The 19131-nt window shown below is 39.9% G+C and overlaps 2 protein-coding genes across 6 annotated transcripts in view; one reads left to right on the forward strand and one right to left on the reverse strand.

Moving 5' to 3' along the window:
* The window catches only part of TBX21 (T-box transcription factor 21), an 81657-nt gene that overhangs the window by 52402 nt on the left and 10124 nt on the right, over positions 1 to 19131 (forward strand). For all 3 annotated transcript variants that reach the window (XM_039333309.1, XM_039333306.1, XM_039333308.1), the window contains exons 2-4: positions 11216 to 11370; positions 15429 to 15550; positions 15691 to 15849. In XM_039333309.1, the coding sequence (XP_039189243.1) occupies positions 11220 to 11370; positions 15429 to 15550; positions 15691 to 15849 (432 nt within the window). In that variant the 5' untranslated portion in view covers positions 11216 to 11219. The remainder of the gene's footprint in view (positions 1 to 11215; positions 11371 to 15428; positions 15551 to 15690; positions 15850 to 19131) is intronic.
* Positions 1 to 19131, reverse strand: part of OSBPL7 (oxysterol binding protein like 7) — a 113258-nt gene that overhangs the window by 25145 nt on the left and 68982 nt on the right. The window contains exons 24-25 of one of the 3 annotated variants that reach the window (XM_039333304.1): positions 13960 to 14003; positions 11419 to 11434 (exon numbers count right to left, since the gene is read on the reverse strand). The exons of 1 other annotated variant lie outside the window; for it this stretch is intronic. In XM_039333304.1, coding sequence (XP_039189238.1) covers positions 13998 to 14003 — 6 coding nt within the window. In that variant the 3' untranslated portion in view covers positions 11419 to 11434; positions 13960 to 13997. Of the gene's footprint in view, positions 1 to 11168; positions 11435 to 13959; positions 14004 to 19131 lie in introns of those variants that run through there. One more of the 3 variants, XR_005555501.1, reaches the window with a different exon arrangement.

The following is a 19131-nucleotide window of genomic DNA, read 5'->3' on the forward strand; positions in this document are numbered from 1 at the left end:
CATTCTCCTTGGCAAAATTCTAGTATTTCACAGTAAGTAAGCCATTTTTTGCCTATTTCTTGTCTATAAAATGGTTCTTGTGCTGAGAATCACAAAGGTGTTTTGGACATAACCTGGGTTTATATCTGTTCCATATTCTCAATAACATACATTTAACATAATGATTTTTAAAAATCCACATTAACCTTGACTTTGTTGTACTATAGATATCCATGCCACCCAATTCTCAAGTCATGTCCTTCTAACACCAAAAGCATTTTGTTTCTCAGCTGTACTCAATCTTCCATGCAAACCAAACAGCAAGCTACAAAATACAATTTCAAATCAGATAGGCTCCTCTTTTCTTTGCATCTTGTAACAACTTATTCAGGTAATCCTCAACTTGCTACCACTTGTTTAGTGACCATTCAAAGTTGCAACAATACTGAAAAAAGTGACTTCTGATTGTTTTTTACACTTACGACCATTGTGGCATCCCATGGTCATGTGATCAAAATTTGGGGACTTGGCAACTGGTATACATTTATGACAGTTGCAGCATCCTGGAGTCATGTGATCATCTTTTATGACCTTCTGACAAGCAAAGTCAAAGGGGAAGCCAGATTCACTGAACAATCATGTCATTAACTTAAGAACTACAATGATTCACTTCACAATTGTGACAAGAAAGGTCATAAAACATGGCAAAACTCACTTAACAACTGTCTTGCTTAGCAATGGAAATGTTGAGCTCAATTGTGGTCATAAATCAATGACTACCTGTATTTAACTAGTGGCTTTTTGCCATACATATTTAGATAAGTCTTTCTATCACTGTTTAAATAGTTAGTCAGTTGCTAAAACAGGAATAATAATAATAGTAGTAGTAGTAGTAGTAGTAGTAGTAGTAGTAGTAGTAGTAGTGGTAATAAGTACATCAGATGGTTGAAGAAGGAAAAATGGCTTTGGAAGAATATCTGAAGAACAATGATGAAGATGCACTGAAATTAGTATATCAGGAAGGCTTACTAACTACTGGAGAGACCAAACTGGCCTACAAGAAAGACCAAATGAAGAACAGAATAGACGCATGGGAAGACAAAGCACTACATGGCCAATACATGAAAAAAATAGCTGGGAAAGCAGATAATAATAAAACCTGGCAATGGCTAAGAGCAGGACAATTGAAGAAAGAGACCGAGGGACTAATTCTGGCTGCACAAGACCAAGCCTTAAGGACAAATGCATACAAAGTCAAAATTGAGAAGACAGCAACAGACAGTAAGTGCCGCCTATGCAAAGAAGCTGAAGAAACAGTGGACCACCTGGTAAGCTGTTGCAAGAAGATTGCACAGACTGACTACAAGCAGCGGCATGACAAATTAGCAACAATGGTGCATTGGAAGATCTGAAAAAATATCATTTGCTTTTAAGCAAAAACTGGTGGGATCATAAAATAGAGAAAGTCATAGAAAATGATAAAATTAAACTGCTCGGGGACTTCAGAATTCAAACAGACAAGCACCTGCAACATAACACCCCAGACTTAACAATTGTCGATAAGAAAGACAAAAAAGTCTGGATAGTGGACGTGGCAGTGCCTGGAGACAGCAGAATAGAAGCGAAAGAACTGGAGAAGATAACAAAATACAAAGACCTACAAATAGAAATAGAAAGACTATGGCAAAAGCAAGCTAGGGTAGTACCAATAGTGATAGGCTCTTTGGGTGCAATCCCAAAACAACTGGAGCACCACTTGAACACCATTGGCATTGACAAATTCGCTATTAGTCAATTGCAAAAGGCGGCCTTACTAGGAACTTCTTCCATCCTACGACAATATCTCTAATATCATCAAACATCCACATCTGCCTATCCCAGGTCCTGGGTAAGGACTCGATAGGCAGACAAAATGCCAAATCCAGTCTGAACCTCTGGCTGACTGTGCGATGATCAATAATAATAATAATAATAACCCCCAGTGAGGCACTACCTTGACGTGGTTGTAGGGCTTGTGTACTCTGAGGAAGATGAGAGCTATGCCAGAGGTTCAACCATACTGGACAGGTCTCATCAGAGGAGTCAGACAAAGAGTGTCTCTCCCATAAAAAATATGGTGAGACGTAAATTGCAGAATGCCATACCGGCTTGGACGTCGCCCGGGTTAACAAGGTCCGCGCTAGATATCAGAGTTCCTGGATATCTGGTGAAAAATGGGTTACAGGACTCAGGACTGTTGGTTGAGCAACCAGGGCCAGCAGCTGCAGAACTACTGGAAGAAAAGGTGTTTATCCGTCGCAGATACACAGTGATGGAAAACAAAGAAATAATGATCTGTTACTACAGATCAAGTCCAACAAGAAGAGTATATCTAAAACGAATGCACCAGTTCTTGAAAGAACAACATCCAGAATCAGAAATAACAGAACAGAGACTAGCAGATCAACGCCAATTTATAACACGAAATAAAGTATTCACAGAAACAGAATTGGACGAACTGCAAAGGTTTACCCAGGGCAAAGAAATCAAAGCCTTACCAGAAGTAATTCAGAATGTAGAGGCAAACCAGGGGGAGTTGGCAGTGAAGGAATCCAGCAGAGATATACAACTGTTCTCATTTGGAAACCAGGCACCTCTTCCTCAGGAAGAACAAAACCCTCTAACTAAAGAAATAAAAGAATTGAAACAAAGAATAACTGAGCATCTAGAACAGCACAAAAACAACAGAATAAGGCTACCTGCATTGAAGCTTGTTCCAAAGAAACAGCTAGCACAAGCATTAAAAGATGCAAATACTGCAATATCAAGTATAAGCACCAATTCACTGCAAGAAACAAACCAACTAATGTACAGCACAGCTGCAGTTATAACAGAATACCTGGGATGCAAAATCAACAAAGAAGAAAAACAAACAGTGCACCAGAAAAATGGAAGGTTAGACTAGAAAATAAGATCAGAAGTTAAGATCACATGCAAGCAAGCTAGAACAGATGAAAGAAAAGAAGCTGAAGAACAAGAAGACCAAAGAATATCTAATCAAGAAATACCACTTAGAAACAAGGAAGATCAAGGAAGCACTGGAAATAATAAAGCAACAAATAACAGCTATAGCCAGGAAAATCAGTAGATATGAAGCTCGAATTGCAAACTATAGGCAGAACCTCCAATTTCAATCCAATCAGAAACGTTTCTACCAATCCATCAATGGAGAAACTGCAAGGAATCAGTCAGTACCTGACAAGGAAGAAACAGTGCAGTTCTGGAAGCAGATATGGGATAACCCAAAGAAATACAACAAGGATGCGGCTTGGTTAAAAGAGGTGGATGCAAATAAAACAGAAGTTGAAATGAAAGAACTAGTAATAACAACAAAAATGGTAGAAAAAAGAGCAAAGAAAATCAAAAATTGGTCAGCACCAGGTGAAGATGAACTGCATGGGTTTTGGTTGAAACATCTAACTGTTATACACCCACTCATTGCCAAACAGTTCAACAATATACTACAAGGAGGAGAAATTGAAAAGTGGCTAACAACTGGGAAAACCTACCTAATAATGAAAAATCCAGCAAAAGGGCAACACCAGGTAACTACAGGCCAATTACCTGCTTACCAACAACTTTCAAATTACTAACTGGTGTGGTAGCTGATGCAGTACAACAGCATCTAGTTGAAAACAATCTCTTTCCACCTGAGCAGAAAGGAAACCGCCCCAATAGCAGAGGAACAAAAGATCAACTCCTAATAGACAAAATGATCTTGGAAAACTGCAAGAGAAGGAAGACCAACCTGAATGTGGCATGGATTGACTACAAAAAGGCATTTGACTCTCTGCCACATGATTGGATAATAAAGTGCCTAGAAATAACAGGAGTCAGTAGAAACATCAGAAAATTTGTGCAAAGATCGATGGCACAATGGAAGACACAGTTGCAGATCAATGGTGAGAGGCTGGGAGAGGTTAATATCAAGAGAGGAATATTTCAAGGAGATTCATTATCACCATTACTATTTGTTATTGCACTGTTTCCTCTGTCAACAATACTGAATAACTCAGGACATGGCTATCAAACATCAAAAACATCTGCCAGACTATCCCACCTCCTTTATATGGATGATCTGAAGCTGTATGGAAAAACATCATCTGAAATAGAATCGCTGCTCAACACTGTCTGTATATATAGCCAAGATATTGTAATGGAGTTTGGCTTGGACAAATGTGCCACACTTACTATCAAACAAGGAAAAATAGTGAAAACTGAAGGAATCAAGATGCCCCACGAAAATAACATTAAGAGTCTGGATGAGGAAGAGTACTACAAATACTTGGGTATCCTTCAAGCTGACAACATCAAGCACACTGAAGTCAAGAAAAAGATTAGAGGTGAATACATCAAGAGAGTGAAGAAGATCTTAAAATCCAAACTCAATGGAGGAAATACCATAAAGGCAATCAACACCTGGGCAATCCCAGTTATTAGGTACACAGCTGGAATAGTGGACTGGACTCAAGCAGAACTAAAAGCAATGGATAGGCAGACCAGAAAAATAATGACAATGAATCATGCCCTTCATCCACGCAGTGACATTGATAGACTTTATCTACCAAGGCAAATAGGTGGGCGTGGAATGCTACAAGTACATCAGATGGTTGAAGAAGAAAAAATGGCTTTGGAAGAATATCTGAAGAACAATGATGAAGATGCACTGAAATTAGTATATCAGGAAGGCTTACTGACTACTGGAGAGACCAAACTGGCCTACAAGAAAGACCAAATGAAGAACAGAATAGAGGCATGGGAAGACAAAGCACTACATGGCCAATACATTAAAAAAATAGCTGGGAAAGCAGATAATAACAAGACCTGGCAATGGCTAAGAGCAGGAAAATTGAAGAAAGAGACCGAGGGACTAATTCTGGCTGCACAAGACCAAGCCTTAAGGACAAATGCATACAAAGTCAAAATTGAGAAGACAGCAACAGACAGTAAGTGCCGCCTATGCAAAGAAGCTGAAGAAACAGTGGACCACTTGGTAAGCTGTTGCAAGAAGATTGCACAAACTGATTACAAGCAGCAGCATGACAAAGTAGCAACAATGGTGCATTGGAAGATCTGCAAAAAATATCATTTGCCTGTAAGCAAAAACTGGTGGGATCATAAAATAGAGAAAGTCATAGAAAATGATAAAATTAAACTGCTCTGGGACTTCAGAATTCAAACAGACAAGCACCTGCAACATAACACCCCAGACTTAACAATTGTCGATAAGAAAGACAAAAAAGTCTGGATAGTGGACGTGGCAGTCCCTGGAGATAGCAGAATAGAAGAGAAAGAACTGGAGAAGATAACAAAATACAAAGACCTACAAATAGAAATAGAAAGACTGTGGCAAAAGCAAGCAAGAGTAGTACCAATAGTCATAGGCTCCTTGGGTGCAATCCCAAAACAACTGGAGCACCACTTGAACACAATTGGCATTGATATTAGTCAATTGCAAAAGGCGGCCTTATTAGGAACTGCTTCCATCCTGCGACGATATCTGTAATACCATCAAACATCCACATCTGCCTATCCCAGGTCCTGGGTAAGGACTCGATAGGTAGACAAAATGCCAAATCCAGTCTGAACATCTGGCTGACTGTGCAATGATCGATAATAATAAAGTTGGAAGGGACCTGGGAGGTCATCTGGTCCAACCCCCTGCTCAGGCAGGAAACCCTACACCATTTTGGACAAATGGCTATCTAGTCTCTTCTTAAAAACTTCCAGTGTTGGAGCATTTACTGCTTCTGGAGGCTGGTTGTTCCATTGGTTAATTGTTCTAACTGTCAGGAAATTTCTCCTTAGTTCTAGGTTGCTTCTCTCCTTGATTAGTTTCCATCCATTGCTTCTTGTCCTGCCTTCAAGCGCTTTGGAGAATAGCTTGACTCCCTCTTCTTTGAAATATTGGAACACTGCTATCATGTCCCTCCTCGTCCTTCTCTTCATTAAACTAGACTTACCCAATTCCAGCAACCGTTCCTTATATGTTTTAGCCTCCAGTCCCCTAATCATCTTTGTTGCTCTTCTCTGTACTCTTTCTAGAGTCTCAGCATCTTTTTTACATCGTGGTCACCAAAACTGGATGCAGTATTCCAAGTATGGCCTTACCAAGGCATTGTAAAGTGGTATTAACACATGATCTTGATTCTATCCCTCTGTTAATGCAGCCCAGCACTGTGTTGGCTTTTTGGCAGTTGCAGCACACTGCTGACTCATATTTAAGTGATTGTCCACCAGGACTCCGAGATCCCTCTCACAGTTACTACTATTGAGCAAGGTACCCCCTATACTATACCTGTACATTTGGTTTTTGTTGCCTAAATGTAGAATCTTACTTTTTTCACCATTGAATTTCATTTTGTTAGATAGCGCTCAGTGTTCAAGTCTGTCCAGATCCTCTTAAGTCTGTCTTCTGGAGTGTTGACTATTTCTGCCAGCTTGGTGTCATCCATAAATTTGATGAGTTCACCATCTATCCCCTCGCCCAAATCATTGATGAAGATGTTGAAGAGCATTGAGCCTAGAACAGAGCCCTGGGGCACCCCACTATACACTTCCCTCCATGTAGATCCAGTTCCATTGAGGACCACATGCTGAGTACAGCCGGTCAGCCAACTACAAATCCATCTGGTGGTGATGCTGTCTAACCCACATTTTTCTATCTTATTGAGTAGTAGGTTGTGATTTACTTTATCAAATGCCTTACTGAAGTCCAAGTAAATTATATCCACAACATTCCTCTGATCCACTAATTTTGTCACTTGGTCAAAGAATGCAATAAGATTTGTCTGGCATGCTCTGTTTTTGACAAACCCATGTTGGCTTTTAGTAGTGATTTTGTTTGCCTCTAGGTATTCGCTGATTCATTATTTTGTCTACAACAAAAACATCCTTGTGGGCAAGACATTGATTTTTATTGCCAAAATTCTCCCAGCAATGACAGTTGTAGTTTCTCCCATCTTAACATGTCTCTTTAACTTCATTTTATGTATTAACATGGTTATTTTGAAATAACATGTAATTCATAACATAGAAGTAACATATAGTCATAGTGATGCCAGATAATTTATCTTCTTCTGAATTTTAAAACCCAGCATATTCAATTCTATTTGATTGTCTATCTTCATATTATTTGTTAATTTTGAACCCTGTTAATGTACCAAATTATTTTAATTTATCCCTTAGTGTCCTTTTAAATGATCTTCCAAAATCAATATCAAGTTACTTACAAAAGCCCTTAACTTATAAGTTTCTTTTTTAATCTTTATTCCCACAATCATCTTATCTTATATCTCTAGTCCAGACATGTCAAACTCACGACGTCACGTGACATCGTGCAACGTATCGGGACTGTTTTGCCATTGCCTGCAATGGGGTGGGCACGGCTTCTGTGTGACGTGTCTGGCACTTTGAGACCCCTGCTCTAGTCAGTATTTCAAGAATAAAATAAACAAGAGAGGAGATATTGAGTATCCATATTGTTCATTTTTGTATCTCACTGGGTTTGTGAGATCACCATTAACTTTTAGCAAGGATTCATAGTGAACTAGACATCCCTGAAAAAATGGAGGCGGCATTGAGATTGACAGCCAGACAATGACTTCTTTCTGCCATTATTATTGGTGTATCACTGATGCTATGAACCACATTTTAAATTTATCTTTTATACCAGAGGCCCCCAAGCTTTTCAGCACCAGGGATTGGTTCCATGGAGAGAGGTTTCTCTGTGGACCGGAGGGTGCATGGTTTTGTGTGCTACCTGCATCTCGCATATGGGGCTTTGCTTGTTTGTGCGGACTAGTCGCTGGCATGCTGCGGCCCAGTACTGGCCACGGACCGGGGGTTGGGGACCCCTGTTTTATACTACAGTTTTAGGTTATTTATCTTACATAGTCATTGGCCATAAATTAAACTAAACTGAACTTGTGCCTTATATAAATTGACATCCAGAGAGGCATTAACTCTGACATACGGTATTTAATTCTATCAGGAAGATAAACAATTCACTTTTAATTTTAATGCTTCTAGAATGGTATTATTTGTGGGAATCTATATAGGATGTTTATTAATTTTCTAATCATGCCTTTTTCCTTATGTAATGCTTTGTGCTAGTGAGAGATCTATGTTAAATGTACATATACTTCACAAGATCTTTTGTTCTGATTTGGGCTCCTTCAAGATAATGGTGTTTCTGATTAGCTTGAATTGCTGAGTCACATGTGCATCTCTGAGTTTTCAAATATTTGACAACTCAGAGTTTTCTGACAATATATGTGTTAGTCATATTTGAGGGGATGTTATTATATTTTAGTATAAGGCGTGTATCTACATTTTACATCATTTGCCATGATGAGAAAGAGAAGCTTCCTTTTATATGTGACTTAAACATCAAGTCTTTAAAAAATAATGAACAGAATATAATATTTGTTATATTCACTTTACTTCTCAGCCTCCTCTTTACCCTATTCAAGATGTTCCTGTAGTTCAATAGATTAAAAGAAAAAAGATAATGAATCCTAATGGGTTGGTTCAATCCTATATATACACTTACTTAGTATTAAAATCTATTGAGCCTACTTCTAAAAAATATGTATAGATTTGCACTGTGAAGAAATTAATGGAACAAAACTAAGTCCGATTTAAACTTCTATAATTTCAAAAGAAACTATGTGCTGTAAATTTAGAATAAATATTTGGTTCTATTTTGTCCAATCCCAATTCTTTACCAACACTCCTTCTAGAACTGTAACAAGTATGTATCCTGTGAGGTTGCTTTCTGCACAATCAGAGTAAAAAAATCTGATTGTGATACATTTTGAATGTAAAGCTGTGAATTTAGATTCTGATTTTTCTTCTTTAACTTTCTCCTCATCCCTCAGTTATATCAGCATATGTGTGGAGATAATGGAAAAGATTGCTAACAAATTGTATCTGGCTTGGCACAATCATAATCCATTTTATTAAGACTGATATTACAGAATGTGTTTTAAAAGGCTGATGGCTAAATTTGATACTTGCTATTCCAGTGGTAGGTAACCTTGACTCTTTTATGACTTGTGGACTTCAACTCCCAGAATTCCTGAGTCAGCATGGTTGGTTCAGGAATTCTGGGTATTGAAGTCCACAAGTCATAAAAGAGCCAAGGTTACCTACCCCTGTGCTATACAATGATCCAATGAGAAATTATTTTGCATAAGTCTCATTCAAATTAATGGAAACTGTTCAGACAGGAGTTGTTTCAATTATGCAGAAAAACTCATTTGTAAGCAAGCCCCAGATTATTCAGTGTGTGTATATTTGTGATTTGGATTCTCCATTTTCAAGTATCAAACAATTTGCCCTGGGAATAAACTTCCCATGCTATCTGACATTCTGTCCATCTGTTTTGAGGGGTTTTCTCTCTCTCTTTCTTCTCTTCTCACTTTCTCTGAAAATAGCAGTGTCTATTTCTGAACCGGAAATGTGGCAGAAGGGGACCGAAAGAGGGAGGGAGGAAGGGAGGAGCAAGAGAGAAATAGTAAGGTAAAGAATTTGCTTAAGGTCAGAGGGGGTAAAAAAGAAACAGAGCTGTTCTTACATCTGTTGCAGTCAATTCAACAGTTCTTCAGGAAAGAAAATACAGAACTTGTTCTATTCTGTTTGAGTTACCCTGTTGGAATTAGGTGAACCAATTGTGAATGGCTGGAAATTGTCCGTTGGGAAGTAAATAACCTTCTTAGGGCTAAATGCAGCCATTGAAGAAGCTGGATGATGTATTGCACATTCAGCCACACCAGCAAGAACAGATGGCAAGCAAACTATTATTTTGATACACGAAAATTCATCTCTTTCCTCTTCCTTTCTTTCTTTGGAAGAAATACTCCCACTTTTGATGTGTCAAAAGTGACATGCCACAATGTTTCAAAAGGCTCATCAGCATTCAACAATACCTGACAACAACTATTCTTGAAAATACATCCCGTTCTCAAATAATTTTTGGAGGCTGTGCAAGAATGGGTATGTTCCTGCATGGCCTCCAGAGTTTTCAAAAATCACAAGAGAATGGCGCATATTTTTGGGTGGTTTGCAGAGCGTGTAGAGGCTGAAGAAGAGCATTTTCCAAAGCTTTTTCAAGAACGAAGGCCTTGTGCAACCCAGAGCAACCTTTGATAGACCATGAGGCCTGTCACATCTTGGACAGTGACACAGAGTAGCATTTTTGAGGGCCAGTAGTAGTGCTAGGGCTGAAGTTTGAGGCCCAGGACTCTAGTTCAGGCCTACTATCAACATTGCTACTATTTCTGTTCAAGGTGGTTAAATATAGAAGGAGATAGACAATTGGGCCTCTTTTGTTTGGGAGGGAGGGTAGGTCGGGGTAGGTGACATGCCAGCAGAGTCAAATTAGATATTTTCTTAATTTTTGATATGCCAAACTCAAAAGATTTGTCCTTACTGTCCTAACTAATCAATGAAAGATTAATTTTATATTTAAGCACTGAGCCATAAACATTTCTGTTGTTGAATGATGAGACAAGATATTTGTGTCAGAATCTAATGTTGATTAGGATGAAAGGATGTGATTGTCCAAGATCACCCATCTAGTTTCCATGCTCCAGGGAGGACTAAAAGCTGGGTCTTCCCACTCCTGGTCAGATTCCTTAACTACTATGTCATACTGATTTTCTTGTGTTTTTTCAGTATATTGGAGTACATCTGAATGAGTATTAATAAATTAATTTGTGTCCTGCAATGAGGTCAGCTTTTTCCAACATAGACACAAAAACATAAATCAGGACAAATACAGATACTAAGTAATAAGAAACTCTAAAATGCAAAGTTATGCAACATTTTATATATACATGTGTGTATGTGTAATATGTAGTCAATATGTAGACTACATGTGGGCTATATAGTTGGAAAGTAAGAATTTGGTGGCAATGCATATAACATGAGTTATTTTGCACAATTAAGATTTCAAATGGCAATAGGGACAAGCAAGGATTGTGTCACCTTGCAATTACTTTCTAATAATAAGTAGAAAACAGAAAGGTAAACGGTTGCCATAACATTATCTTAAAAATTGTGTTTTACTTGACTACAGACATGTCTCAGCATACAAGCAGAGAACAAACTGAGTTTGTGGCAAAATATGTAATATGATAGCCTACCTTTCTTTTCTCTCTTCCCCGATCCTTCTTTCTACCTCACCAATTAGGAGGATGTTTCCATTTCTGAGTTTCAACATCTCCGGGCTGGATCCTGTGGCTCATTACAGTATCTATGTGGATGTTGTGTTAGTGGATCAGCACCACTGGCGATACCAAGGCGGGAAATGGGTTCAATGCGGCAAGGCCGAGGGAAATATGCCAGGTATAAATAGAGAAATCCTCTCTTTTTTCATTGTCTCTTCTCTTTTCAAATTCCAATCAGGATTCTAGTACAGCAAACATTTAAACAAATCTTCTTTTAGATTTGTGTGCATGGACTACTGTTTTGTTTTCTTTTTTTAAAAGAGACAATTACCACCCTAAATTAAATGTGAATGGTTTCAAATCTACTTTGGCCCCATATTATAAAATGATTTTTAAAAAATCAGCAATAAAAAATGTGTGCTTCGGGTCTCTACCACTATTGGACTCATCCTCAGGCATCTGTAGCAGCATGAATGAGGAGAAGGTCCATGATAGTTTAAACTTCTAGATAACATATTCAATCCAAGATAATAAAATAATAAAAGAGATGCATTCTGCATGAATCTGAAGGCTTTCTTACTATGGGCATGCAGCATTTCAGATTTGAAGGGAAGAAGTTGCTTTGTAGCACCTGGAGGTGCTCATGAATGCCCCAATGGGTACTCTTAATGGAGTCAGATCTTTTTCCAGGAACACGCAGTTATTATGGAGATGATCATGCATGCTCCCAAACACCCTTTTCTTTCAACACCACACAACCCTATTTCTTACATTTATTACTTCTTGACATACAGTATCAGGATTCATTTCTGGTTCAATTCAGTCATGAATCTTCTATTTGTATGTAGGAATTCATAGATTTAGAATGTTTACCTATTGCTTTTCTATAAAAGCTTCCCAAAACATTAACAGGTAATCCTTGACTTATAACCATAATGGGGCTTGGAATTTCTGTCAAATGTCATGACAGTCATAAATTGAGGCACCCAAGCATGACCGACCTGTTTTTATGATATTTTGTGGCAATCATTAAGTGGTGGTTGTTAAATGAAACCCACTGTCTGCAAATTGTCATTGCCAGACTTAGGAAATAAATGTTGGGTTCCAGCAAAAAACATTGTAAATCATAGTCACATGACCACAGGATAATGTAAACAGTCATAAGTGTGGGCCAGTTGCTGAGCATCCAAAATGTGAACCTGTGACTATGGTGTGTATGTGTGCGTGGTGGGATGGGGACACTGGAACTTTGAATCCAGGTCATAAGAACCTTTTGAGAGTCTGCTGTAACTTTAAACAGGTGCTAAGCAATGGGTCATAAGTGAGGCCTACTGTACCCTACTATTGAACCTGATGATGATGTCAGAAATACACAGAGGTATTACACCAGTGGTCCCCAGCCTTTCCTCAAGGCAGTCCAGCAAGGGGGGGGGGCAGGGGATGGTTCTGTATGAGTGGCAGATGCGTGTGGGGGCACTCGTGCAAATGGAGCTTCACAAACAAGTGCAAACACCCATCGCTCGCACAAGAGGAGCTGTGCACACACACATGCTTGCCCACTGCTTGTACAGTTGGTTCTGAACAGGCCATGGCCCATCGTAGTAATGGGCCTCAGCCCAGAGGTTGGGGACCCCTGTATTACACAATTCCACAGTTCCCAAAAAATTGGTATTTATTACATTCTAAAGGAATGATATTTAATTGTCCAAAATAGGCAGTCAGGAGTGCTATCCAAGTTGGAAAATAGTATTTTAAATGGAATCTAAGGATCCTCAAAGGGATCTAAAGAAATTAAGATCTTAGATGGAAATTGGGATTTTAGAAGAAGCCCTATAACAGGGGTGTCAAACTGCCGGCCCGTGGGCTGGACACGTCACCAGGAAACCATGCCCACCCCATTGCTGGCAATGGAGAAAAAGCTCCGATACGTTACATGATGTCGCAAGTTTGAAATGTCTGCCCTATAAGGTAACAGTTATTTCCCATCTTCAACCAATGAGAGATTGATAGCATCATCCTGATATGGCTAAACAAGCCTCAAAGGCAGGTGCTAAGTATCAGTTACGATCATTTTGGTTGAACTAAAATATTAGGGATTCTCTTTCTATAACAAAAAAGGGAGGCAATGCTGAAAACTTTCAATCTGGAAAAATATTTTAAAGAAAATGTATAGGGCCATCTAACTCACTCTCAGTGACTCTGGGCAACTTGCAACTTAAATATTTAAAATGTTTCTTTCATCCCATAATATCTGCCCAACCAGTGGACCCCATTTTCCATCTCCTCAATGACAGAAGCTACAATTTTTCAGGAGATCTCTGTGGAAGCATTCCATTTTCCTGTTGCTTAGAACTTATCTGGAATGCTGAGGTGGAAAAAAGAGGCTTTATTTCCTAACTGGAATTCCTATTTATTTAGTTGATTCTTTTTAAAAACTGTCCTATTAATACTATTCAAAATATCATAAAATTATTAGCAGATAATTTGTGAATAAAATTGTTACACAAAATGAATGTTTAAATATATGATTCAAATCAGAAAGTGAAAAAAAACACTCTTTCATTGTTGCCATTCCACCATCCCAGCTGTGTTTTCAAATATTACCCCAGTTTCAAGAACCATTGCTCCATCTGCTGCCAGAGATGAGAAATGGCACTGTAATCATTAAAAACCTGTTAGCAAAATATTAGTGCAAAAAAAATTTTTTTAAGGTTTTTTTTATCCCACCTTTATTATCCTTATAAACAATTCAAGGTGGCAAACATACCTAATATGTCTTCCTCTTCCTATTCATGCAGACTATTCCTATTCCTACAGACAATACAAAATTTATGATATGAAATAATAAAGTTGTTTTTGAGCATATACAAAGCGTGTTTCCATTACTATAAACTACTATCCATGTTCTAAACATTTAGTTTTTAGAGCAAATCAACAAGGTCACATGGTTTAATTGTTCAGTGGATTTGAGATTTAAAGATTAAGAATTTCTGACCCCTAAATGTTTACTATATAAAAATAATTTATTAAATAATACTTTAAGTAATAATACAGATAGTCCTTGACATACAATCATTCATTTAGTAACTGTTCAAAATTACAACTGCACTGAAAAAAGTGACTTGCAACCAGTATGAAACGGTACATAACGTTTAGAACCATTGCAACATCCCCACGATCACATTATCAAAATTTGGATGCTTGGCAACCAGCTTGTATTTACAACAATTGTAGCATCCTGAGGTTATGTGATCACCATTTGCAACTTTCTCAGCCACTTCCAACAAGCAAAGTCAATGTGGGAAGCCAGACTCACTTAACCACCGTGTTATTCACTTCATGCAGTGATTCACTTAACAACCATAGCAAAAAACATTATAAAATCAGGCACAAGTCACTTAGCAACCGCTTTGCTTAGCAAGTCCTGGCTCCAATTGTGATCATAAGTCAAGGACTACCTGTACTACAAATAACAATAAAAGCTAATAACAACAATAATAATTTCATTAAAATATGAAAAACATTTTAATATTGATATCATTAATGGGAAAGTTGCATCTGATGAGCATCAAGAAGAGCACTGATATATAGTTAGAAATTGGTGAATTTTAGTCATAAATCATGATGTTCTTCCGGGTTTGGACTGTTCCTATTGACCACCAGCCATTTATCAATCCTTTGGATAGTCCCATCAATCTTGGGGATCAATATTGAGCACTTTGGGACACCCTGGACATAGATTTGCACATTTAGGAACCAATACAGTAGGTATTAGAGCTTTAATATATCTTGATTTCAAAACATAACGCTTTACTTTAAAAATTATAATCTGTGTTGCAAGCTGAGATGAGTTTAGGGAAATCTGCTGTTTATTAGAATCCCCTTGACCCAAGAACCTGTCAAAAAAATGTAAATAAAATGGCATATTTATGAGATTTCACACTCCGGGTTATCCTGTTTATAGGCAGGGTCATAGTCCTGGATAAGATCCCGTAATCTATATGTGCCTCTTCTTCTAACCCTACCCCTGTCAAAGCAAGCATCCACTTTATGTATTTGTCATACTTCCTGCTAAGAAATTGGGAACTGTCATTTCAGGAACAGACCGAGCAAAACATAGCAAGAATAGTTGGTCTGAATTGGCTTCAAGTGAGTTTATTTACTTAATAGTTTAGTATGTGCTTTCTCCATGCTTAAACTGCAAGATACTTACTGGAAATGCCATCCTTTTGGCAGGGAATCGGACATACATGCATCCAGATTCTCCCAACACTGGAGCACATTGGATGCGACAGGAAATATCCTTTGGGAAACTGAAACTCACCAACAATAAAGGAGCATCAAACAATATCACCCAGGTAACGAGTTCTTGAATCTGGCTTTTATCCATCATGTCAGCATTGCTATTAAAAAATCCAGGACTGTTATTGGGGTGGAATATGTTCAGCTGCAACTCACAGATCATGTATGAATGAATCATGTCCCGTGTATTTGGCAGATGATTGTACTGCAGTCCTTACACAAGTATCAGCCTCGCCTGCATGTTACTGAGGCCAAGCAGGGTGAAGTGGACGAGGTGCATCCCTCAATCTGCACCCAGACCTTTACTTTTCCTGAGACTCAGTTCATCGCGGTTACTGCATACCAAAATGCTGATGTAAGTTTACATGAGAAGGAGTATCGCACCCTTTCACTCTTTGTATGGCAGAAGGGTAAGAAGGTGGTGGCAAAGTTGGAAAATATTTATTTGCTTGTTTGTAGTATTTCTATCCCACCATTCCTATAAAACTTCATACACTCCTGGCTTCCAACTCCCATTTCATCTTCATGGTATTCCTGTGAGGGACTTTAGGGCTATATGTGGTAATGGGTTCAAATTATCTATAGCTAGCCCTCATTTAGCAACAGAATTGGGACCAGCAAACTGGTTGTTAAGCAAAGCGATTGCTAAGTGAGATTGTGATTGGGCTTATAATCTTACTAAAGCTTTCCTTTGCTTTACAGACCTTTAAAGGCTGTAAAAGGGAGGATGTGTTGCAAGCTTACTTTTTTTCATCACTATCATAACTGCAAACAATTGCTAAATGAGCCAATCACTAAAAGAGGATTATTGTATTGAGTGCCATGACTTAGCTAGGATTTGAATCTGGATCTCCCTAGTCTTAGTCTTAGTCTAACCTAACCACCACATCACCGACTGGCTGGAGGAACTTAATAATTAAAGTAGTTTAGTTAGGGAAAGTTATTCTTTAACAATCACCCTGTTAATAAATATCCTTTTGGCAAGAACACATCAGTTAATTTAGAAAAGTAAAACACAACAGTGTTTGCAGGCAAAGAATGACTGAGTACACTTGAAGTTCTGTGAAGTAACACAAGCATCAAAAACCGATTATATCATAGCATACAATAGTTATTTATTCTTAAGGAGTCCCTGCGGATTTTAGCCCACTAGATCAGTGGTTCTCAACCTTTTTAATGCCGCGACCCCCAACTGGTCTTAAGTCGAGGACTACTCAACCAGTCGTAAGTCGAGGACTACTCAACTGGTGCAGCACCGTTTGCAGAATGGGACTTTTGGCGGGCTCAGCAGGGCAGAGACAGCCTGGACAATTCCTATTGGCTTTTGAAAGCCAATAGAATTAGACTCTATTCAAGAGAGTCTATTCTACTGGCTTTCAAAAGTCAATAGAATAAAAGGGAGTAGCACAGCTAAGGAAAAGGGGAAAAAAATGGCAGACTGCATTGTTTGGCAACCCCCGTGAAATGGTCGTTCGACCCCAAATGGGGTCCCAACCCACAGGTTGAGAACCATTGCACTAGATGTTGCCACTTATAGGGGGCAGTGCTCACTTCTGTTTTTAGGCCATTGAGCAAGCACTGTCCAAAGACATTTCCATAATCAGATGGCCAGCATGAAGTCACAGAATGCAGTTATCCATCCTGTTGTGTACTTCGTTCGCGTGCAAATGATGAAGACACATGGCGATGCTGAACAAACACTTTATTCTCCTTCTACAACAACCAAGCAAAAGCAAAAGGCACACAGGCCTTTTTATATGGCCAGAAACCCAGACAGTGTCAACAAATAAGAACAGCGTTTTTGCGCCTTGCGCAAGGCTGGTGCTGCTCTGTCTGGTCCCCGGGCAGCTTTTGGAATGCCCGGGACCAATGCAATGTCCTGAGCCTGCTTTTGCAGGCTCAGGACACAACACCCCTCCCCACTAGATGGAACATACTTCACGTACACTCATGTACATCATGCATTGGGAAGAGTGGCATACAGTTGCATTATTCAAATGCAAGGAGTGTGGACTACTTGAGTCTGCCCTCAGGCAAACTCTCTTCAATATTAATTCAATAAATGTATCCAAAATAAAAAAAATAATACAAAATAATCTACCCACGAGTTACTCCTGTTATTCAGGGGCCTCATCAACAGGAACCTCATGATTTGACAGCAACTTTACAAAGTCTCTCAGATGTTTGGGTGAGCACTTGGCCTGCTGCGACCTTCTAAGGCCCGGAGAGATTGCCGGGGCCACCTGCTTGCCTACCAAGCTAGGCAGGCCAGGGCATTGCTACCCTAAATCCTAGGTGACCCTGGTGAGGGTGCCTGGCCTACCTGCTCACCTACCAGGCTAGGCAGGCCAGGACTTTGCTGCCCCAAATACCCGGTTGACCCGCCCAGCTGCTGGCTGGCTGGACCCTCTAAGTCCAAGCCAGCATACCTTGGAGGGGTAGAAGTCCCCAAATCCACAATGGACCCCTCTTGGGAACACTGTCCCTCGAGCCCAAGGCCAGCAGATGGAGAGGGCTGGGTAGCAGAAGTGCCCCAGTACTCTGTGGCCTCCAAGCACGTGCCCGAGGTGCCAGAGTCAGGAGTCGCCTCCATGGCAACTCCCTTTGCTGGTGACTTCCTTTTGGGAGCAATTGCGGAATGAGGCAAGCACCCCTGATGGAATTCCTTTTCTCTTGCTGCTTGTGATTTGTGTGGATACCCCCGGTCAGTCTCCCTGTCTGGAGCACTATCTGACATATGTGAATACTGTGGATATCCCTGGTGTGACTCCCTGTCTGGAGTAATTATGGATGTGTGGGATGATCCCCTATCCAGTGAATTCCTGCTTGGAGCACTTGCAGAACCTTGGGATGAATCCCAAACAGCCTCAGTAGCAGCTAATGAGGGCCTGTTAGTCCTGGGAAACTGTAACCCAGAATGCATACTATGGTCCTCCTTCCCCCCTAGAGCAGAGCCAGGAGCGGAAGGGTGCGAGTCCAGTCTGCAACGCAGTTGGTCTATGTGTCTGCGAAGAACGCGGCCATCACCCAAGGCAACTTTGTATGACAACAGCCCCGAGATCTTGCAGACCACAGCTATGGCCCAGAGATGTCCAGGCCCATAGTTCCTTGCCCAAACCGGATTGCTTACCTGGAGTCTCCTAGGCGCCTGCGGTTGTGACACCTGTGAAGCCACCCGATCAGGGTGCAGCCTGTCCAGTTTAGTGATGAGGCGGCGACCCCAGCAGAGTTCAGCAGGGCTCTTCCCTTTGGCTGTGCATGGTGTGGTGCGGTGTGCAAGAAGGAAATCTGCTAACCTGTGATGCCAGGTACCGTAAGTCAATTTCTTGAGGGCATCTTTGCTGGTGTGCACCATTCTCTCTGCCAGTCCGTTGGAGGATGGATGGAAGGGAGTCGATGTTGCATGCCGGATCATGTTGGCCTGAAGAAAAGCCTGGAACTCAGAAGAGGTAAATTGAGGGCCATTATCCAAAACCAGCACATCTGGAAGACCATGTGATGCAAAAATTCTTCTCAACACCTGGATGGTCCTGGCAGTAGTAGTGGAGGAAACAGGAACAACCTCTAGCCACTTGGAATGGCTATCAACAACAACCAGGAAGAATTGCCCCTGAAAGGGCCCAGCATAATCTATATG

The sequence above is a fragment of the Crotalus tigris genome, unplaced genomic scaffold (assembly GCF_016545835.1).
Source record: "Crotalus tigris isolate CLP2741 ecotype Arizona unplaced genomic scaffold, ASM1654583v1 scf7180000024472.5447098, whole genome shotgun sequence".
NCBI lineage: Eukaryota > Metazoa > Chordata > Lepidosauria > Squamata > Viperidae > Crotalus > Crotalus tigris.